At 43.5% G+C, this 24,289-nt stretch overlaps 1 protein-coding gene across 10 annotated transcripts in view; it reads left to right on the top strand.

Moving 5' to 3' along the window:
• The first annotated feature begins 4,246 nt into the window (after positions 1-4,246).
• The window catches only part of ARHGAP12 (Rho GTPase activating protein 12), a 432,157-nt gene continuing 412,114 nt past the window's right edge, over positions 4,247-24,289 (top strand). For 8 of the 10 annotated variants that reach the window (XM_085631848.1, XM_085631845.1, XM_085631846.1 and 5 more), the window contains exons 1-2: positions 4,247-4,365; positions 5,920-6,695. In XM_085631848.1, coding sequence (XP_085487974.1) covers positions 5,997-6,695 — 699 coding nt within the window. In that variant the 5' untranslated portion in view covers positions 4,247-4,365; positions 5,920-5,996. Of the gene's footprint in view, positions 4,366-5,810; positions 6,696-24,289 lie in introns of all 10 variants that reach the window. The other 2 variants (XM_085631842.1, XM_085631847.1) reach the window with 2 other exon arrangements.

Below are 24,289 nucleotides of genomic sequence, written 5' to 3'. Positions count from 1 at the left end.
TGGACGGCTCTCCTATATTCAGACTCCACTGCCTGAATTAAAACCGGTGGTCTCATCTCAGAGGCCTGCAAAGTTGGAAGGGGAACGTGTCAGGGGTGCCCCCTTTCCCCCCTACTGTTTGCTCTGGCAATGGAGCCATTGGCAGCATGGGCCAAATCGGGGCACGCCTATCAGGGGCTTAATGTTCATGGGCAGACTCACCACATAGCGTTGTATGCAGATGACCTTTTGCTCTTTCTGGTTGACTCGGGGACGGAGCTCGTTGGAGCGAAACATCTGCTACAGGCACTCAGCAGAGTTGCAGGGCTAAAAGTGAACTGGGCAAAATCCTGCCTGTTCCCCGCGAAAAGGGGCAGAATAGGCCCACAAGAGTCAGAGGGGGTGACCTGGGAGGACAGATGCCTGACCTACCTGGGTACGCGAAAATACCATGACAACAACGATTAACTGGAGGGTAACATAGGGAAGGCCATAAGGGGGATGAAAAGTAACTTGGACTTCTGGAGCTCCTTGCCGTTATCAGTTGCGGGCCGCGTGGCACTGCTTAAAATAGTCACACTTCCTATACTACTTTGGAACTTTGCCGATTTGGATCCCGACCAAGTACTTTGTCCAGGTCCGATCAATGATCACAGGGTTCCTTTGGGGTACCGGTAGACGTAGAGTAGCTCTGGCTACTCTTATGCGACTCAGTGTGCAGGGTGGCCTAGCAGTTCCTGACTACAAGACCTATTATTTAGCAGCACAATTTCAATGGCTTACGCAATGGGTAGCACGTAGTCCTAGGGGGGCAGCAGCACAGAGATAAGAAGTTGTGTCCCTACAAAAACTATCTTGCATGGTCTTGCGGCTTCCTGTCAGAACCACAATCCTCACCAGGGAGCTCAGCATGGCACGAAAGTGCTGGAATAGATACCTGCATAGGGCTAAAATTAGGCGTCCTTCTGCACCGGAAATCTCGTTACTGATGTGTAAGGCCCTGCCACATGGCGGCAATTGGCTGAGGTTGGGGGCCTGGGTGGAACAAACGTTGGCCAGTATAGGAGCCCTATACGAGGAGGGCACCATGATCCCATTCAATGATCTGCAAGCTCGTTACGACCTACCTGGGGGGATTTCCTGTTGTATACAGCACTTGCAGCAGCTATCCGAAAGCACTGGGGAGAAGGCTTCAATGAACCAAAGACATCATTGGTTTGCCAGTCTGTGATAATGGCAGCAGGCACATACAAAGCAGTGACATGCCTATACAGGAGCATAATTAGAAGCTCTACTTCCCCTGACTGAATTGAAACTCAAGTGGGAGGTCGACCGTGGGAAAGATATCCCAGAGAAAACGTAGAGGGAGTTGGTGGAGAGAGCCTGGAAGAGCACCCGGAACACACGGTTCCAATTAGTACATTTGTATATCCTACACAGGACTTACCTCACCCCGGAAAAACTTAATAAGTATTTCCCAAGCACCTCAGCGACTTGTCCGCATTGCAATACAGAAGGCGCAGACTTTAAACACATGTTTTGGGTCTGCCCGTTCTTAGACAGCTTCTGGAAGGAATTAACTACGGTGCTGACCGATGTCACGAATAGTGAGATAGAGCCGACCCTGAAACACTGAGTCTTACACTGGTTCCCGCACACGGCCAAGAATAAAATCACAAGTAAGTTCCTAGATTTGGGTTTACTCCTGGCCAAGTAAAATATCACCATGCACTGGAAAGAGAAGCAGTGTCCAAGCATAGCACGATGGAAAGCAGAGCTCCTTGAATGGGCCTGAATGCGAAGGGGTGATCAGGCTGCAGTTAGCGAAACGAGCAGGGAGCGAGAAGGCGTTGGAAGCGGCGAGGGCTTGAGAGGGGCTGGTTGTAGCACTCAAATCCCCTGATAACAGTGAAGACAACACCTCCATAGGGGACCCCACAGCAGGCACAGGGTAATCTGTGGGCAACAGCAGGGCTCCTGGGGCCTGGAGTCCCACCTCTGGAGAATGCATAGAAACACCTTGCTGAGACGGGATCCCTTACAGCGATACCTCAATCAGTATGGATGCCCTACTTGCTATATATGTCTACCACACATCACTGACCTGGACCTAAGTGACATGCCTGGGGGGAGGGTCGGGAGGGGATAGTTCTGGGGGGAAGGGGTAGTTAGGGGACAGGTGGCTGCATTTGCAGTGGGAGCTGACCAAAAGCACTTATACAGAGCTGAATATTAATTGTGTTAATCCAACATCTCCAACAAACTGTTACCATGTGCGTTATGTAATGTACTATTTGTATTCCAAGCAACTTGACTGTCACAGTTTCGAATCACAGGGTAGAGTTATTACGGTCTATACACCCGGAATGAAACTCAATAAAGTTTTTTTTTTTTTTAAATGAAGGCCATTGCATCCTGGATGAGCAGCAGCTGCCTGAAGTTCAACTTGGAGAAGACAGAGGTCCTTGGACCCTCCCCCTCTGCATGAGACAACACCTGGTGGCCCACATCTCTCGGCAGCCCCCCCAAGGACCAAGCCCGGAACCTCAGCATCATACTCGACTCCTCCCGCTCCATGACCCGACAGATCAACGCCGTCACCTCCACCTGTTTCAACACCCTACACATCCTTCGGAAGACCTTCAAATGGATCCCCCCCTGCATCAAGAATGAAGTTCACCAACGAACTCATAACCAGCAGACTGGACTACGGAAATGCCCTTTACGCCGGGATCAACAGCAAACTCCAGACCACACAGAACACTGCAGCCAGACTCGTCCTCTGCTTCCCTCGACACGAACACATCACCCTACACCTGCGAAACCCCCACTGGCTCCCCGCCAAGAAGAGAGTAACTTTCAAGATATTTACCCACACCTACAAATGCCTCCACAACACCAGACCCCAATATCTCATCAAAAAAATCTCCTTCCACGTACCCAAGAGAAAACTCCAATCCGCCGACCTCGCCCTAGCCCCACGCATCCGCAGAGCAAGAACGGGTGTAAGAACCTTTTCCTACATGGCTGCAAATACCTGGAACAAGCTGCCGATCAAAATCAGACGCGCCCCCACTCTGCACATCTTCAGGAAGACCCGCCTCTTCGACTGAACAGAGCTGCATCCTCCCCCAAATGCCTAGAGACCCTCCTGGGTGAGTAGCGCTCTTCAAAATTTCCTGATTGATTGACTTGAGAAAACAGAAAAACCTTAAGGAAATTCACATCGATGAAATTACATGTGATGTAACAGGACGCAAATGCACAGCCAAAGCGTGTTCTAAAATTAAATTGATGATAATGAATTGAAAGCAGAGTTTGCGATGGTCCATGCCGTTAAACCATTTACTATCATCAGACACTAGTATACTGAAGCTAACAATGGTAGTAATTGGAAAAGCCTGCTCTTTGGTGGAGTTATTCTACGACACAAAAACCAGATATCTTGTAATTGGAAAAGCCTGCACCTTTGGTGGAGTTATTCTACGTCATAAAAACTAGGTATCTTGAGTGCAGAATCGGCATCTACTTAACAGCATAGTCCATTAGCAGTATTATGTAACTAACAAAGTGATCTAAAATACAAGATTCTATACAGAAAACAGTCCTGTTATTACTTAAGAGAAATCAACAACAGTTATATGAAAACGTCTCTCCGAATGTTTATGTGGTCCGGCGGCTTAAACTGCCGACTTTGGTGCAGGAAACCAGGGTTCGAGCCTCGAGGTCGCGTCCACATCCTGGGATTCTGGGCAAATCACTTAAACTCACCGTGCCTGAATATGTAATGTAAATACGGTGCTCATGTACAGCGCTCCAATACCTTCGGGTCGAGCTCGCGCTATATAAAAGATGCAAAAAAAAAATAAAACAGAGAAGCATTCACATTCGACCTGAACAAAAGGGCCTGTCCGGGTGTCAGTCGTGAACAAATCGCTACAGTGGTCAACCAGGGACCCTACTTCCCTCTATCTCCTGCCTAAACTTAACAGCAAGAGACGGCGGTAGCCCCAGACAAGCCACCACCACCTCTTGTGTGACTGACTTCAGATTGAGCATTAAATACACCACGATCTTCGAAGAAGGGTGGCACCGGCCGACTAGAAGAGGAGGGCTCGAACACAAGCTCGTGTGGCTCCACAGCCAATCAGCACTTCGTACTTTTGTACGGCGCACTAGGATTGGCTGAAGTGCCTCCCAATGCTCAAATCCTAGGTCACCTTAAATATTATTAGCACCGCCTACTCCCAGGCGACTTCCAGAATATGTTCAGTTGTGGGATTGGTTGTTGTTCAACACGGAAGTTCTAACATTACGGCCAAATGACATCCGTTAAAAGATCTGCTACGGGCAACAGACAGGAGGCTGAATTCATGGACGATCAGCGTAAGTAGCGATCTATGGTTTCACCAGAACTAAAAGCTTTGATGTAATTATTTTTAGCTTTGAAGATTGGACGCTGCGCATACGCGTAGTTTGGTGGCTTTCGGGTAGTCCAAGATTGCGAATCAAAGCAAGCTGCAGTTTTGCTCGGGGAATCTGACATAGTTTCTTCTATTTTACTGCTAAAAACTAATTAATTATATTTTTTCGGAAGGTAGGTGTCGTAGTTGGAGACTAGTCAGTTTAACTCGCGCTTTTAAGTTTAGAAAAAGAGCCAGTCTTTTCAGTCCTATTTGTTTTCTTTTTAATATGTGTGTTCTAAATCTGCAAAAGTTACAACGAGGCTCCTCAGGATTTAACAGTATCTGACAAACCCGAATTTTCTGTTAAAACATATGGTAGTGTGATACTATTTCGTTTTTTCGTCTAAGGAAACCGACAATTATTGGACCAAAAGCCATTGTAGTGTGCTACTACGATTTACGGAAAGATGTTTACTTGAAAAAGTTTTTTCATGCATTAAGGGACCTTCTCTTGAAGTAGTTTATTGTTATGGTAATAACCGCGTCCCTTTTAATTTGGTGTACACTTGTACAAAAAGGCAAGTAGCTTTTTTTTTAACGTTTCGTACAATGTGAGCTGTTTTAAGAAACACCGAGCACTAAGTTGATGTCCAGTGTTTGATAATATGTACTGGTGACACTTGCAGCATTTGATGGCTAGTGTGTTTGATTTAATTAAGAGCTTCAAGGTGATTATGAGAGAGCTGCGTGGAAACCTGTGACATTCGCATTGCTTACCCCTACGTCTGTCAAATGGTGTACAGCCCTGTGGCATTGACATTCTCAGACAACTTGACATTTCCATTAAAATGCTTTCGACTGAATACGAGCTATCGCATTTTAACAAAAAAAATGTTTTAATGATTGAGCTGGATCTGATTGTAATCCAAGTGGGTGATCCTACAGAATGCAATTTATTTTCGTATTGTGTCTTTCATTAAGAGTGGGACGTTAAACTCGTTAGAAATACTACAATGCACTAAAACGTTGATGCAATCAGAAAGTATGGATTTAGAGCCCTAGTGCATACAATCGGTAACTCGAGCAAAACTGGGGATGCAGTGTGAATTAGCTGTGCTTACGTTTCACAATGTTACTACCTTAAACATTTATCTCCGGCCCTCTTCCTACTTCATTTTATATGGAGTAATACATAGCAAACCTTTGAGATGTAATGGTGAAAATATGTGGTAATATAATACACAGTATATTTTTCCACTCTCCCTCCTTTCAGAAAGAGTGTTGTGGTTTGAGACTCTTATGCTTTGTTTACTGATTTCAAAGAGGGTTTTATGATTTTGTAAAAAAATAAAATAATTGCTATGCTTGCACTAAGGTTTTTTTCTTAATCATGTTAATTAACTGCTTATTCTTTTTCTCTTCCAGTTAGTTTTATGCGTTTATTTTTGGCACTGTCTTTATGCCCTGCTCCCTCGCCAGTACGCGGAAATATGGGTGTATATGTCTGACAAATGTTACTTTTGTCTTTACGTAGCTTTCCTGGGAAAACGGAAGCCAAAGTCAGAATGCTGCTAACTTTGCCCTTAAAGAAAAGGTGAAGCACTTTTTTAAATGAAAATGGCTGACAAAGCTGGAAAGACCTCAGCATTTCCTGTGTACATCGAAGTTGAATACGATTATGAGTATGACTCAAAAGGAAAAAAGATTGTTATAAAAGAGGGTGAAAAGTACATTTTGTTGAAAAAGACTAATGATGACTGGTGGCAGGTGAAAAAAGATGAAAATTCGAAACCTTTCTATGTGCCAGCGCAGTATGTTAAAGAAATAGTGCGCAAAGCACTAATGCCCCCTCCAAAACAGATTGGCTTAATATCAAGCAACACTATGAAACTCATGCCAGGACTACAGCGATCAACTGAAAATGTGAACAAGCCACCAGAGCTCTCAAGTTTTGGAAAGTCCTCTCCTAATCAAACCTCCAATCTGGTTCGTGATGCCAATCAGAATTTTGGGTTGAACACTAGTCCAGGCCAGAATTTATGCCCTAATACTAGCCCAGGCCAGACACGAGGCCTGAGTTTGGACCTCGTCCAAAATAATGGGAAACTCACTAATGACTTGCACTCGCCTAAGACGACCAATCGGAGCCCTTCAGTGGCACACTTCCCACTTCCTGAGTTCATTGAGGTAGAGAAGACCAGTTTCTCGAATGAACCTTCCTGTGACTCAGCTGGCGAAGGATCAGAAAAAATCCTTCAAGATTCAGAATCTGGTGATGAGCTCAGCAGCAGTTCAACAGAGCAGCTGCAGGTAAGATTACAGTTGTCTCATGTGCTTAGATCAGAACAACAATAGACTGTAAGCATCTTTTGGATTTCTGTTGGTCTGAATGTCTAAATATAGATTATTTTTATGTTAAGTCTCCCTTATTCATTTTGCTTTTTCAATTTACTCTCCCAAGAGGACTATGGATTGACTGCATGTGGTAGCTTTTCCACGCTTACTGCTGTAACAGTCATGGGTGCTAGCTTTGGTCCATCCATTTTAAACTGTAGTATGCACATCCCTGTTTATGAATGGGTATGTGGAATGCACACTGGCCTTTTAATTTATTTTTTGCAGTAATCTATTCTCGTTTTTTTAATTATGCTGATTGTACTTTGGATTAGATTGTTTTATGGGGAAACTGGGGTACTTTACTGTGTCCCTTTATCTGTTTGTACCATAACCCAGCATTGGGCCTTTTTCCTTATTGTAAGAAGGAAGTGTGAGAATAAAATAATGAATTCCATAATGAGGGTTGACTCTCTTGAGATTCAAAACCTGCCTTTGCGAGGGATCCTAAATTGTGATAGCCTTCATGTCTCTATTGAAGTGCTCAAACCAATGCACACAGTGGTTTGTAACAGTCCTAAGAAGTAATGTTCCCACCAGTAGATATTCAGAATGGTAATATAACCCACCTATTGCACCTTTTTCAGCCATTGGGTGCTCACTTCTACTGTCCGAGCTCTTCACTGTTAAATGTGTACTTAAAGAATTTTGTGTATTCATTCCTAGGGTTGTATGACGTTACAATGCATGCTTTTACCCCGCATGCCGTTACAACGCAGTCTTTTACCCCGACTTGCTGTCGGGGGTGTGCTGGAGTTTGGAATAGTATAATTTACTATTCCAACTCCAGTCTGTGCAACAGTAGGAAAGGTGTTTGAGTTAAATCCAACACCTGATACCCCCTACAACAAGCCATTTTCGTGGTAATGGCATGCAGAGTAAAAGCATGCGTTGTAATGCATGCGTTGTAACAGTTGTTTCCCATTCCTAGCCATGGTGTAAACAAGCTTGAGCTATGTTCAGGGGATGCTCCAGGTAGTGCAATTGATACTAAGTTTAGCTGGAAATGGTGATCGCTGCTTTTTTTAGTTGAATATTATGCTGAAAAAAAAAAAACGCAAGGCGAAGCTTGGTTGTACCTGTTGTATTTTCTCTAAGTCGTTCTCCAACATTCCGCATCATTATTTTTCCTGTATGGATTTTTAAAGATGTCATTTAAATCTTGTGTCACATTATGATTAACTTGCTTTCTTAGTATTTTTATTATAGTTCTGTACTGGCGGGGGGGGGGGGATGTTGAATACACAGGTTCAGTTTTCAAAGACCTGACCAAATAGGCCTACAAAAATGTTCAAGTTGTCACTAATGACGTCTACAAATTAGTAACTGGCTCAACCTATTACACAGAGGTGTGTGTCAATGGGCTTATGAGAGCCCAGACATTGTAAACCCACTTCTTTCCTAATTTGGTGTGTTGACCCTTCCGAAGTGTACTTCGTGCTCTAATACAATTGTCAAACAGCATCTCCACTTGATTTCTTGGGTCGTATTCCTTTTATTTCGTGCACCAACATTGTCAGATAACAAATAAATCCATAATACTTTAATTTGTGATTCATTCTTTGAAGTTGTTCAACCAGTCGAGTTTCCAAACGTATTGGCTGGTTTTGCCTTGTTGTTCTCAGCACCATAGCAGATGTCGCCTCCTTCATTGGACCCTTTAATGTGATTCATGTCTCCAGCACAATTGGAAACCTCGTCCTTGGAATAGCAGGCGGCTGCAGAGTTTATGTATCGGTATGCTGATTGGTCTGATTCCTTCCCAGATTCCCTCCCCCCCCCCCCCCCCCTTTGCCTCTCTTTAGAGGCCATGTATTGTTAATATTCCTGTTAGCTCGAAGTGCTTTGCATTCTGCTTGTAATATGCAGTTTGCCTTCTGCCTGAACTCCAAAGTAATTTGAACACATTGAATGAATGGCCAGTGTAAACTCTTCTAAATTTCTCCCAACTTGGAAGGATGCCTGGTGATACTTTGCTATACCTAAATATTTATTTTGATTATTCAGCTCTGCACCAGACCGCTTGATCTGCAGTTTAAATTATTTTTGTCTGTTGGTGGTATAACATTTTTATTAACAACAAAACTCAGCGCCCACACATCTATTTATAGTAGTAACTCTATAATGTAAGGTTTAAAGTAAAATAACGTGTTCTTGTCTTGGTCAATAATCTAGAAATGCTGACATTTTACTTGGAACCATGCAATTAGTAATGCTTGATTATAAATTAGACTTATTGGAAGTTCTGCAGACGGGGTAGTCTGAAAATATGGTGGATTGTTATCCACCATACTTGAGCGTCTGCTGACTTTGACTGTGATGCACTTGTAATATGGCGGACTATAAATTCGCCATGTTTTTGATGGCGTACCCTGTCCATCAAACCCCGAAGTATGCCTTAAGTTTTTTTTTTTTTTTTTTTTGTCTTGTCTGTAAAACTATGTGAGAACTGCAGTAGGCAAAGTCTGCCCTGCTGGCATTTGAAGATGTGACATGCCGATCATGCACAGATTTCAGCAGCACGTGGATGAAAACACTGAGCTGTTTAACAGCTACATCATGTTATTTATTGAATCTGCCAGTCCCCTGGAAATATCTCTTAAGATGTTGGCACATTTTCCTTTCTCTGAGTCATTCATTATATTCAGAGGCCCAAATCTGTACCTTTCTTTGCCTGGTGCTTTAAAATTGGCAGGCAGTTTAAAAAAGCTTCGTTTTAACTTCCCAACAGATGGTTGTAACTTGCTGCTGTATCAAATATTAGATTCATTTTGATAAGTCTATTATTTTTATTTAGTTCTTAAAAACCAAAACCGTGCTTTTCACCTTCCGAGAGTAACCATGGCAACCACGCTTAGTGTTTCTGGTCGTCCAGTTTGTAAGGGTATGTATGACCTTTTAAGTCCCCTTAACGTTCCAACCAATAGTAGTCTAATAGACCATTTGTAGGGGTTGTTGGTTCTAATAAAGAAACGGTCTAGTGGCTTAAGTTCTCGACAGTGGAAGCAGGAGACCAGGGTTTGAATATTTGCTTCAGAATCTTGACCACACTGAGTAGTGTTGTTAAATTTATGCACCTTTTCAGTGCTTCACATTCATTCTTTGCCAAAATTGGTGGCACCGACAAACTGGTTAAATGGTAGCTATTTTAAAACGTGGGCATTAATATTCCAGACCCTTGGATACATTTAGATTACGTGATAATTAGACTCATTAGAAAGCTAAACATTTCCAGCAAAGCTGGAGGCTCTCACGGACAGTAGGTTTAGGACTGCGCCTGTTATGACACTCTGCATGTAGTATGAGTGATTCTATCCCGGCCCTAGCAGAATTTAAAGGCAATAAGCGACCTATCACGAAATTACCAAATGCCCTGGTGCTTTACTGGTCTGTGACCTCACATCTTGGTGTTTATCGTTGTGTGTTCTGACAGTTGTGCTGATTTCTGTTACCACCCTGATGGACTGTCCTTCATTTATGTTGGCGCCGAGGTCTGCTGTTGGTGTTTTCAGTAATTGGGTGATGTAAGGAAGCCGGATGCAGCAGAGCTGTAGGCGACTGCAGCTGGTGCATAGCAAGACCCCTGAAACTTGTAATCTGCTGCAGAACAGCATCATCTGTTGTAAGACGGGGACAAATGGGTGTGTAAAGATGAGTTGAAGTGCAGAGTAACATGATTGGGGAACTGTAAAGAACCACTTAAGATCACCTCTCCACGCCCATCGTTTAATGTGACATTTTACTTCCTAAAAACGAGTTCTGATGAAGTAGATTAACACCTATGTTGATTAGAATTGAGACGATCCCTTCAATCTAATTCAAAGCAGTATTGCTCCACCAGCAGTTTTGTATTGCTATTAAATAGAGCTTTCCTTTACTTTCCCTTGCAAGACCCGATAAGCTTTCTGTGTTGTCGATTTAGTTGCTCCTAATGGATGCTTTGTTCTTGGCTTTTTGACACGCTCTACTTTCTTTTCAATCAATCAATCAATCAAAGCTTTATTTCGACATGTAATGTCATAAAAGCACAAAGTACATAAAAAACAATTTCATAACAAATGCATTCTAAAACATGTCGTAAGAAGATCTAGTTACCTAATATACAATAAATATCTAAACATTTATTAAATTTAGCAGCTTTGGAAATAAAAAAGGGGGAATTTAACTGGGACTAGTGAATCTCTGCCTTATCAACCATGCCCAGCCTAAGAATTTGGCCACCCCGCAGACTATAGTGGTATTGGTGGATGTTTTTAGGATTCTCAGGGCTTCAATATCATCCCTTGTTCCTAGGTGTAAACAGACAGGCCTAAGCCATTTCATTCTTGGTGGTATATAAGCTGGGCAGGCAAAGAAGAAGTGGGAGATATTTTCGGCAGCACCAGAGCAGAATGGACAATCTGGAAGAGTCTTATGGGGGGGATTCCACTTACTGGTGCGGTCACGGAGGGGGAGGGTCCCGAATCTGAACTGGATAAAAAGAGATCTATACTTGGGCTTCGTAATGAAGTCCAGATAAGGTTCTAGAAGAGGGATAGATTTATGCTGGCGAAATGCCTCTGTCAACCTACCAAGATTAGGATCTCTTAGTTCCAAGGCATCCATCCATACCCAAAATGCTCGTTTAGCTTCCTCCTTGGATATTGGTTCCCCCAAAGCCCGGTCAGATGCGAGGCCAGTTGCGACCAAAAGCTTTTTAATATTTGTGAGCCACTCAATTTTATGGGCTCCTCGCATGTTCATAACCTCCTTTAAGCCATCGGCATAGTTGGAAAGCTCAGGGGTACGCCACAACCGCGCCCAGTATAACAGAGGGCGAAGGGTGGCTAAATCTCTAATAGAGCGCCTACCAAAGTCGCTCAATAGTGGTTTAGTCGGGGTACCCCTAGGGAGTAATGCAAGTTCTCTAAAGAACTTGTTTTCATTGGTCACAAGGGCATCTACACAACTGAAGCCCCATAGTTCCGCGCCATAGAGGGCGCTACCTACCGCTTTTGCGGCATAAATGTCTAGTACTGGGGCAATAGGTTTGGTAGTAGAGGCACGGAATTCCTTTCCCAGGGCTCCAGTTACCCGTTTGTGGTTAAGGACCATTTTCTCTATGTGGGGCTGCCATTTGAGCCTGTCAGAGATTCTAATCCCCAGGTAATCAAACTCCCTGACACGCTCAAGTGGTTTCCCATCTAGAGTCAAGGTGGAGCCAGAGGATCTAGTTGGATTAAAATAGAGGAGTTTGGTTTTGGAAGTGTTAATGACAAGGCCTCTCAGCTCGCAGAACAAGGAGAAGCGCTCCAAGAGCTTCTGCAGTCCTGTGGGCGTTTTTGAAATTAGAAGCGTGTCATCCGCAAAAAGAAGGGCGGGGACTTTGTCACCCGCCAATGTGGGGACATCCGCTTCAACTTCGAGGAGGTAGGAGACTACGCCATTCACAAACAATGTGAAGAGTGTTGGTGCCAGAACACAGCCTTGGCGAACCCCTCTATTCACCGGGATTTTGTTGGTTTTTTGACCCTGGGTCCCCCATCTGATGCAAGCGAAATTATCTTCGTGCATCCGAATAAGAAGTTTCAAGATATAAGGTGGGATCCCCAACTCCTCCAAGATCAGCCACAGGCGATCGCGAGGGACCAGATCGAAGGCGGTCTTAAGGTCGATGAACGCTAAATATAGGGCGCCCTTGCCAATAGTGACCACCTTCCAGTAGAGAAGCATTAGCCTAAACGCTTGGTCTATTGTGCTGGTGCAGGCCCTAAAGCCTGCCTGGAACTTTGTCATGATCCCTTTTTCGTCCACCCAGGAATGGATCCTCTCTAGGAGGACCCTGCGACCAATTTCTGACCAGAATCTATAAGGCTGATTGGGCGGTAGTTCGCTGGGTCTCCCCTAGATCCCTTCTTGAAGATGGGGATTACTTCGGCTCCCCTCCAAGACTCAGGCACCGGTGATCCATTCAGTAAGCCATTGATAAAGATTGTGAAGTACGTAGCCCAACCATCAGTGTTGGCTTTATATAGATCACCCGGGATGCCATCTGGTCCTGGGGCCTTGGCAGAAACAATTTTGTCAATGGCAATTTGAACCTCTTTCTTCTCAATCCTTGGGAATGGGAGGGGGTCAGAGAGTGCGGCTATGGGCCTCAGGCAGGCGCAAGGGTCCTCCGCGTGCTCCCACCCGCGTACAGGTTCCTAAAATGGTCAAACCATTCTCTGTCCGTGATATAATTTGGGATTTGAGCCTGGTCGTGGTTAGTGGATCTTCTTAAGATAGACCAAAATAGCTCGCCATTTTTTGCGTGGCTCGCTGATTTTAAAGAAACCCAACGTTGCTCCTCCCAGTCTTTCTTTGCGGAGATAAGTGCTTGTCTATAAGACAACCTCGCTTGCTTGACCTCACCTGGGTTGTTAGATTTGATCGCAAAGATTAGGCTGTTTTTCTTTAATCTACAGTCTTTATTAAACCACTCATTTTCTGGCTTAACTCTTGGGTTGGGTTTTTTCGTGTGGACAAGGAACAGAGTGCCAATCGAATCCATAGTTTCCTCATAGACTTTGGTATGGCTGGGGATGTCCTTGGGTACTAAAGAAAGCCTGGTGGTATCATCAAAGAGGGTTTTCTCCAGGGTAGCAAGTTTTATGTTGCACAGGACGAATTTAGACCCTTTGAGTAATCTATTACAGTTAGAGGGCTGGAGCATCTTGGTCATCATTTGCATTCCATAATAATGGGTTGTGTCTTGTCTATGCCAGATCTCCCACATGCTGAGGGACAGAGGGTTGTGGTCGCTATTGATTGATGGTGTTACAATCATGTCAATGACAAATTTCCATCCCCTCCTGTCGATCAATATGTAGTCGATTCTGCTTTGGCTGGCGACCCTATTAAAGGTATTGGCGCCCACTGGGTCGGAAGATGTACGCCCGTTGGCAGCTCTTAAGCCGAATTCTAATGCTAGGGCATTAATTTGGATCACGACCGGGGACCATCTTTTTACGGGGTTGAGAGAAAGTAAGGGAATGCCCCATCTGGTGTCCTCGTCGTGTATTCCCAACATGTCATCTGTGGCGAGCGGTTCAAAAGAACAGTTAAAATCGCCAGCGACAAGGAGAAGGGAATTAGAAGGACAAGTGGAGAGCATTTCTGAGAGGGCTGTAATGGTGGAGGACTTGGCACCCCCTTGGGTTCCACGGGCATAGACATTAAAAAGTTCCCAAGAGAAACAACTCTTGGTACCTTTGATGGTAAGCCTCATTATGTCTGGCGTGGAGCAGCTATTGATGGTGACCCTAAGGTTAAGAGCTGCCCTAATCCAGACCATGAGTCCACCAGAGGGACGGCCACGGCCGATTGAATTGGCTGATATAAAAAAACAACAGAACCCCGGCTTGTACAGTGGTTCGACACTCCAAGTTTCCTGGAACATGCATATATCATGTTCCTCGATGAATTCACTCCAGTCTGGAAGATTTCGTTTGTTACGTAGGCCTGCTACATTCCAGGAGACAAGCTTAAAGAGGCTGGAGGGGATTTCCCGGGAAGTAGAAGCACTTGGAGGATGGGTTTGGGGGGGTCAAGATTAATAGTGGGCCTCTGAGGTATCATTAATGAAGTAGATGGGTCCAGACCCAGGTGGTCAGGAGATGTAACAGACTCTAATGTGCGACAACCTGGGGGAGGCGAAGGGATGAATGGTATATCTTTGTTACCCTGCAGTCAATCGACAGCCTCTAGGCTGCTGTATCGATTTTCCGTAGGGATAAAATCTAGCGGCAATGGAGGTGTAGGCCGGCTCCCCAGTGAGGGACCCCTCCCTTTCCGATGTACAAGCGTCCAAGCTTCCGTGAAATGGCCAGGGGGATAAAAATAGGTCAAGGGAAGAGCTGTAATACATGTTCCTGGGGTAGTATATCTCCAGTAACAAATGTGCTCGACAGTTTTGGGATCATTGAAGTTAATTAAAATGCAGTCCCCCTTTATGTTCTTAGCTAGGTGGCCTATCCATGGGACCCTTCTTACCATGAGGATTTTGGAGCTAATGTGCAATGGCAGTGGTCTGTTTTTGTTGAGCCAGTGTACCACCCTATTCCTCAGGGTTGTAGGTGACTCAACTTCGTTTTTGGCCAATTCGGGGACTCCTGCTAAGATTACAACGTAAGGGGCGGTTTCAGGTGGCAAGTTGGGGATGTTAGCCCCATTCGGGGTCCTGGGTGTCGGTGTCCTAACAACCTCTTTCAGCTGAGTTGTACTAGGCGGCTTGGATTTCCTATGGTCAAAAGCTGAAGTGGGCATATTAGTTACAATTGTTGGTTGACATTCGGAGTGAACTGTTGATGGAACATGGGGGATCACCAGGTGTTTTTCTGCTCTTGAATTAACCAGTGTGTTTGGGGCCCCTGGTTGGTGGATGTTGTTTGGAGCGAAGGTCAAAACCCCTAAGCTGCATTCTATCCTAACTAGATGTTGTTCAATTTTAAGTAATCTGTCCTCCACATGGCGAAGGGAAGACCTGATTACATTAAGTAAATCGTGTATGTAAGATAGATCTGAGGTCCCTCCCTGGCCTACTTCATTAAGCCCCCCGGTATCATCCTGACATATTATTCTAGTTGGTGATAGATGTGGTTGGAGAGCAGCCTTGTCCAATAGGACCACCTGTAAGGGTTGCTCAGGGACATCAGGGTTTTTTTTCAATTTTCCAATTTGGTTTGTCACTTTTTGCTTTCTTTTAGTGCACTTGCCCTTTCCACCAATAATGGGTGGACACCCTTGTTGGCTTTTGGGAATTGCCCCGGGGTTACGTTCTCGAAGCTGCCTGGTGCCAAACTCTGGGACTACACTAGTGGCAGTCGGCAACAAGTGAGGAGATGATAACAGGGAATCAAGGGCCATGGACTGGTCCTCCACGGAAACAGCAGCGACTGTTCCACTGGCTGGCAAATCCTGGGCCGTTAAATCCACATCAGATCCAATAGTGGTTGCAAGAGTTAGTGTTTGTTGTGCGGGAGAGCGTGCATTAGCGAGGTAGCCCAAGGAAGACCTCCTGGCTGCTGCAAGGTCTCGTCCGTGCCTTTTGACCCTCCCCGGCGCTGCCTGATGACGAGATTGGCAGGCGCCCGGGTGTGGGAGTGCTGGGGGATGTAGTTCTTAGGGGTTCACCCCGCCGTTCCCCTCACGGCACCACGAACACAGCAAAACACCAGGACAGAGGTTTAAGGAAAGTAAACGCCGTTCTCCTCACGGCTGGCAAAGCGAAGGGCACCTTTGGAAGTGTGCTGCAGGGCGTCACACATTTCGATCGGTGGTAGACGTACTTTTAGTTTTTCATAGAATGTTATGTTATTTTTTTTTTTTAGGTTTAAGCAGAATGCTGTCTAGTTTTATATAGCTTTGGTCGTCCTTACTGTTTTTCCTAGTTATGTTTTGGACTCTTACTTTCGTATTTTCAGGGTACTTGCTAGAAGCTTTTTTAGTGGGAAGATCAGTTGGTTGATCCACCTGCTTCAGCGATCTTTATGGAGCCTGAAGATTACGGATTCCGATCCAGAAGGGCTGACTCAGCTTTCCTTCCTTATGAAATCGATTCCACTAGTACCATTAAGTTGGAGAATACTGATTTAGGCCTGTTGTCGGTGGAGAGAGCTGTTTGTTCGCACTGGGTGCTGTAGAAATGCCCACGGCATTTATACTCCTACATTTTTGCAAGATTCCAAGAAGTTTCAACATCAGAAAAGCATAAAGGTACTTTTCTACTTGCCGTTTCTGCTTGGGGGTCATCTCAGACGTGTCGTTTTATTTTTTCCATGTATGAAGTTGCCGCTTTATGACTAAGTGATGGTGTGATGTAGTAGCCAAGATGCGAAAATTAAAATCTGAATACCTGGATCATCCTATCCGCTTTTGCACCTAGGTATTTCTATTTAAAGTTGCGCAATGTAACTGCACTGCACGCTTCATAGTGCTGCACTAATCACGTTCTCTGTCCACTTCCCTTCACAAGCAGGTTTCTGTAATCTGGTCTCAAATGTCCCTTATAAATACTGTGCAGAAACATATGTTCAGATTCTCGTGCGACTATAAAAAAAAATGTAACACACTCGATAGCTTCTTGGAGTTAGGTCTGCACTATATCTAAGCGCTATGAGAAACTAAGATCATATTTGCAATGTTCAACATTCCGTCCATCATTTCCTTTGGTTTTGCTTTGTTCGCCATAAGTTGGCAGGGTATGCTCAGACGTGAGTCCCTTGCTCACTTTGCCACTGGATTCAAGCAAGCCTGGCTGAAATGCCAGAAACCGGTCCTAGGAAGCTTGTTTCCGGTCCAGGGAAGACATGGCTTGGCAGTTCGGGCTGGACTGTTCCCATGAGGCACAGGGTCAGACTGATTTGCATATGGCCATGTCAGAACTGGGGTGGCAGAGTGGGCTAAAGAACGGTGATGGATTAAACCCAGATCAGTTGACTGGGGGTGAGTGCTTGCAATTTTCAACACTCCATCCATCATTTCCTTTGGTTTTGCTTTGTTTCCTCACCGCCACACTTTTCACGGCGTTCACACCGCAAAATGAAATGCAGGTCACAAAATATCTGTGCGCGGTTTGCAACCTGTATATTAGTACATCTGGCCCTTTGTGATATATTGACATGCTACATGAGAATATTTCATTATAAATTGATGGTGGTAGAAACTACAAGCTTTGGGCAATCTTGTCAAGAGCAACAATATTAAATTACTGTGGACTTAATTTTTTTAAGTCTGCTGTTTGGCTTAAAACAATTGTCAAAATAGGTACAAATGTATTCGCAAGTTTAATCCAGTCGTATGTTTAACACATTTTTAGAATGTTTTACTTCTTTAAAGAACCTGTTTAGCTGGAAGGGTAGGAGAAGTACGTCTCAATGGCAAACCAAAATAACTTATGTGTTTATGTATCTCGTTTCGAGAGTGGGTTTCAGGCCACCTTCCACTCCACTTCCTCGTGGTATCAATAACTGGATGTGGCGGCAAGCCACCAGCGTTAGCTGAATGAGGAACCCACAGAGAGCTATTTTTAATCCGCTTTCCTCCAAAACAAAAGAAACGTTTTTCACATTTCACATGACAAAACTGTACTTGGCTAATGAAACCCAACTGTACAACTCCTAGGCTCTGAATAGAATAGTGGATTAATTTGAACACTTAGATCTTTAGTTCATAAACCAATTGGCATAAAAAATAATCCTGTCGCAGTAGTAATCCACAAAAGCAGTTTGCTTGTGACGACGTAACATGCAGAGCAGTTCTCTCCCGGTTTGTAGGAAGGGAGGCCAGACAACAATTTATGTCCCGTAGCTTTCCTTGTGCCGAGGTCCCAGCTGACGTTATAAACGATTATGTTCTAGATCACAATTGAAAAAGTTTTAAAACCGGTTTATATATTACATGACCGCCATTCAGTTGTTTCATATGCTCAACACTATTGCAGAGGATTACCGATGGCGATCCTTAATGGCGTTTTATTTTTAAACCGTGAGGTAATTTCCCCGCCCCTGTGCATATGTTTAATCCAATTAAAGACAATTAAAATATTTGACATTGCTGTGGGCGGGAGGGTTAAGTTAGTGGCATTAATGATGTCACCGTTGCCACGCTTGCAGACAGCGCAGTAATACAAGTGCCAGCCTTTGGCTTTGCAGCAGCCCCCATGCTTTTTATTTTTTATAATTCTCTCAATAATCGTCATTGTTTGGCAGGAATCAGCTGTGAGAAATGAATGCTTTTAGAAAGCCGTCTTTCTTGCCCTCAGTGTGTAGCCAGAACACGAAGTTCTAGGCCTGCACGCACGAAGCACGACCAATTCATGCCTTTTTATTTCTCTGACATTTCCCATTCATTTTTAGTTATTAAAAGGAATCGGGAATTTACATCACTTCGTTTCATTCAGCTTAAATACAGCTGGAAATCATTTTGATCATCTTTTGTTTTATATTGTAGTTGATTATAGACTGTGATATGCAGTGGATTTATGTGTATGCTAATTATTGGGCAATATATATATTTTTCCTGATGGAGGTTGCCAGTCTCGGATTGAAATGTCATTTTAGAGGTGCACTGCGTTATTCCGTAGCACAATTTAAAAACTGTACTATTAACTAATAATTTTCCTTTTTAAGTAATAAAGCACTTTTGCATACACTTTCTTCGCCCTTGTGAAAGTGTGACTAAAGGAAGCCAGCAGCTCCCATCCAGGAAGATTGAAGCACAATGGGGCCGTTACACACTGACACTTTGTATGTTCATCATCTGAGATTGCAATGCTTTTCGCATGATGTCATCCTCCTTTGTGGCGTTCTCTAGTGGCATTGTCTCCTGCAGAAGGGCCCTGCAGTTTTAATATTCCACTGGTGTCTAGCCACTGCACCCCCAGTTAAAGGACACTTACCCTACGCCTTGCAGTATCCTCATAGTGGTGTCCGAGGAATATCTTCATTAGTTTCCAATAACCTACTTAAGTCGGTAACTTTCAGACCTAATGGACTCCTGCAAAAAGTCTTCCATCTCTGCTGTGTGTTGGTTGCCCTTGTGTGTTTGGTATCTATTTATGCTTTTCCACATTCTCTAGACGAGGTCTTTCTGTGCTACAACTGAATGATGAACATGGTGTCCTATTTACTTGTGATTCCTTGTATTGGAGACCTTGAAAGCATCTGTTTGGTTAAGAAACCTCTTTCTTTATTTCATGTCCAGCTTGAACACTTGCATGCTTGTAATAGTGATCTGCTTGCATTTTGCTTGTGACTTTTGCTCGGATTACAAAGAACTTTGCAAACAGAAGGTTCTTGTTAGTAAAAGAGACCTAAATGCTTAGATCCAGATTGTAAATGTATGTGCACAGATCCGATCCCCCTGTGTGGTTGGTTTCTTGTGAGATCCACAAGAGCGACATTGTGGTAATACAGGATTTGGGGGACGGTTTTGTTTCTGTCCACGTGCAGTTGGTTCTCACTGGGCCCTGCATTCTTGTAGGGATCTAAACCTGTGACTCTCAAGGATTGCATAAATCCGATTATTGGGCCTTTTGGTACTGGGTCTTTTTCTTTCTTTACAAGTAGCTCTGTACGTGTGGATTCCATATTTTGGTTATTTAATGTACTTTTGACGGGGAGATGTTATGGACTGCACTAGAAAAAGCATGCTTTAATTCCTGCAGACGTGATGTAGAGCGCTGCCATCATTGTAGTGTCTGAAAATAGATAAGAGGATTGTATTACTCATTGTGATTATTCTACAACTGTTCTTGGATATTATTGCCACTGAAGTGTCTGGAAGATTTGGCTACACAAACATTTAATCCTTTTTTTATTTTCAGAGGGCCATTTTGCCACTATTAATTCTGCCTGACAAGATCGCCGTTTACAGTTCTGTTTTTCTTAAAATACTGTCCCCCCCCCCCCCCCCATAGATACACGAAGAGTTTAAAATTGTTATCACTCAGTTGGCTGTATTTATGGGAGCCTCCATCTCCATTGGATAGATAAGTGAACACCAACAGCGTTGGTCCAGGATGCATACTTTTCAAGCCCCTAGCTGTCAGAAAGCGCAATTGCTAGAAAGTTACCTATATTATGTAAGCGTGCATGTGGGCTGATTTTATTTTTGTATGCCGTGTCTAGTTTTAAGATGTATGACATTTTATTTATACATTTATTAATTGAATTTATATATAGTCCAACCACAAGTTCAGATTGAAAAAAGAGAAAACGTTTTACGCCTGCCCTTGTTGGGAGTACATGGAGGCCCTGGAGAGTAGTTGGTGAATACCAATAGCCTGGCAACTTCATGTACCTGTGTGTAGATTAGCTCTCACCAAAATCTTTATGCTAGAAAATCCTTTTATGAGCGTAAAACCAACTTTTGCATGCCATGGCTGAACTTCATGCGTAAAGAGGTTGTGAATCGAGCCTGTAACATTTTGACCCTGACAAGACTTCGCTCAGTTTATTTAGTTGGTAAATGTAAACCAGTCATTGATCTAGTACTGGGTGTAGGCTCACAAACCAGGACGGTGAAGCACATTGAGATGAAAGAATTTGTTCCTAAATTATAAAATGTGTTCAAGTGGGAGGAGGCGTGATCGTGAGCGGTTTTGTTGCTCCTTATTTAGTAACCTTGGCATTGTGTTCAAATAAAATCCAGTATCCAGCATAGTGACCTTGTCTGTGAATGTTCAAAGATTTGACATATAGTGCTCTGGTGTGTTCGAAGTCTGGTAGAAAGGCGGCATAAGCAGAGCCTTGATAAAATTCTAACCCTGACATAATTAGGGTATTATCAAAGCTGTGACCTAAGAGAACTCGGTCCTAATTTGTAACCTCACTGCATGGCACCAGATTGTACAAATGGATTTTTATACACAACAGGTAGATTTCTCAAGCATTCAGGCCGTTAGACCGGTATATTTTATTAAACTCTACATCCCTGATTTCCTATGGCCGTTTCAAAAATAACTTCAGTTGCTTTGGAAACCCACCTCGCTATATAGTGCATCACAATAGGGTACATTTTGCAGAGAGGTCAGAGAGATCCTTATTGGTTCAGAGAAGCAAAAGTAGATTATACCATCGCTCTATTTTGTTGTAGTGTGGGCGGCAGTTAGGTTTATCAGAGGTTAGTGCTAAGCATTTGAAGTACTCGCAGCCAATAAATGATATACACACTCAATGAATGAAGTTGAGACCAAATTAGAAAAATAGTACTAATTTTTATGTAAATGTTTAGGTCAAGAACTTCGGGTAGAAGGTAAATACTTTTTGCAATATGATAAAATCACAATAAATGTAGTGATCACAGTTGTGTGCAATTGCACACAATACATTTCGTATGGAAGGGAAAAGACAACTGGAAAATCAATGCATTGCAGTTGCTTAAGTGGTTCACCTTTTAGAATCGGACGTTTCAGGGGCCAAGGTCCAAAGTGCTAAGGCAAGGTTCTCTGGAACTTCCCGGATTTTTTAGCAAAACAAGGAAAAAGGACTTTGGTGAGTCCGAGGGCTCGCAAGGGAGAGTAGAGGTGGCAAGGGCTCTGGGGCCGTGGGAGCACAGCTGGTTTGAAGATTTCCCCTGCCGGGCAGGCTGGGTGCGGTGAAGATGGGCAGCTGGTCAATTGCGCGTAAAGAAGCACCTCGCGGTCAGGAGGTTGCACCTTTGAGCGAAGAGTCTGGAGCTGCTGGGCCACTGCTGAGGTGAGTCTCTGGAGTCCTGACATCCCTCATTGCATGCTAGCTCACTTTAGAGTTGGAGTCTGCCTGGAATTGGGTTGGTAGGTTTTTGAAGCAGGGGGTCCGGTTCCCCTGGGTATTGGTGCCATTCAGCTCCGGTGGTTCCTGGGGCCTCAAGACTTTCTGCAGAGGCCTATTTGACCCTCAAGAACAAGTGTACCTTCAGCTGGCACTCAAATACGTCAGTCGGGTTCAGGAGCTGGATGATGCTGGACCGGACTTTGCTGTTTTGGAAACCTGTGGCTGCAGGAATATAATACCTCTATCTCAAGGGCGTTTCTCTGGCGATTTGCGAAAAAATGGGCGCTTAAGTGGCAGATACTGCCCCTTTATTTTAAAAAATCCCACAGGATTTGCGGAGCTTATTTCAGATCCATGAATTTGCAGATAAATCTGGTATATTATGGTTTTTCTAATCCTTTTTTTTTTTTTTTTTTCTTCTCAAATCCTGAAAAGGAAATTAAAGGCACAAAAACATTCAGGGTAAAAATCTGCCTGACCAAGACTCCAAAGTGCTCACTGTGGAGTGCAAGACTGGACTGGCCATAGGAGAGATTGATAGTCTTAGAGTTTTGATCTGGCTTGTTATCAACTCTCGCCTGGCTGTCAACCCCTACTGCACACAGCCTTTGGCCACCTTACACAGAAGGGTTGTCCACCTGCAGAGGTTAGGCCATGTGGTTGGTCCCTGCTGTGCATAGCCCAGGGCAGTGCACTACAAGGATTTCCACCCTTTGAAGGTTTTTCAGGGTTTGGCGTTAACCCTTTGCTGCACACAGAAAAAGGCACTGGGGTTATTTTAATATAAGATGGATTTATCACATAACAAAACACACACAAATTAACGGAAGAAACTTAGTTGGAGGAGGTTATGGTTTCATCTGCCCATAGTACCTTACCATATGTTTAAAAAACACAGTTAAAAGTGCAGTTAAGGTTACAAAATAAAAACCATAGGCCCGCCACAAAATCCACTGCTTACAAACCGAAACAATAAATAGCAAACGTGTACAAACTAACATTATTAAATAGCACCTCTCCAGACAAATAAATTGTACTGTATCATAGTGACCTCATCCGTAATGTCAATGCTAAGAAGATTTGTAATGTCACCAGTGATGCCATCTTTCTCATCATATGTGAGGTCTTTTGGTGGGCACGTGTTATGGTCTTCATGGTAGGGGTGCGTTCTTCGGTTTATATACTTAGCTGGCCAATTTCAAGGGCTTTAGGTTTTATTTAATCATAACTGAGGTTTTGTAATGGAATGTATTTGTCATGCTCAATTCGAAGTGACAAAAATAGGCCTCTGTTTGTGCGATGTTTGATGTGTTGCCAAAAGCTACTGCAGCTTGTTGAGGTAGATTTTTATGGTTTCTGGATGCGGATAGAAATAACGTGCATCCAAATATTTGTGTTCGTTATTAGGCACTGTATAACTCGTGCAACAAATTCATGAGATTTGGGCAAAGTGTTTTGCAGATCAGGACTGTGAGTAAGAATTCACTAGTCTCCATGCAATATGTAGAGCATCAGGTTATTTTATTATTTATTTACTGGCCATAACTTTTCGAACAGAAATATTTTACAAAAAAGAACAGTGGTGGTACATAGTAATTCAGATTGTTGCGCAGTTATAAAAAAAATAAATAAAAGAAAGGTGGAGTATTAATAGTAGCAGTAAGTTATTTCGTTATAGACAGTAAGCAGCTAATGCAGATAGCTAAATGCCAACAATTAACACGAACAAGGATTAAAAAAAATATAGAAATGCGCATGTATGCTCAGAGGGCTATGTGAGGTAGAAATTGCCCTCATTATTCTCCAGATGCTAGCTGTAAAACACCAAGAACATACCTTCAAAGTTGAGATACAAAAACCCTAATTTTAAACAGATAAGTATTGCAAATGAACTTGTTTAAAAAAAATTAAAAAAAATGTAATTTACCAATTTATTTGTATGCCCTCACAAGCGTGAGCAAACCATTGAATTGGTGCTTGTTGTGCTACTAAAATAGAAGGCACAGCGATCCATGGAGCAGATGAGGTGAAAAGTTATGGTGCACTGTTACTCCTGTGGAAGAAACTGACATGTTTAAGAGTTTTAATAGTGTGTTGGCCGATACTGATCAAGTCGGTTTAATTTCATGATCAATCCTCAGGTTTGTTAGGGCCTTCTTAAGAGTTTAGAAATCTGCAGAATGTGAATGTCTGCCTACCTATAACAATATCGTCCACAGAGATGCAGGGTCTTGG

This window comes from Triturus cristatus, chromosome 10, assembly GCF_964204655.1.
Source record: "Triturus cristatus chromosome 10, aTriCri1.1, whole genome shotgun sequence".
NCBI lineage: Eukaryota > Metazoa > Chordata > Amphibia > Caudata > Salamandridae > Triturus > Triturus cristatus.
Note: the sequence above shows the minus strand (reverse complement) of the source record. Positions and strands in the feature narration are given on the sequence as shown.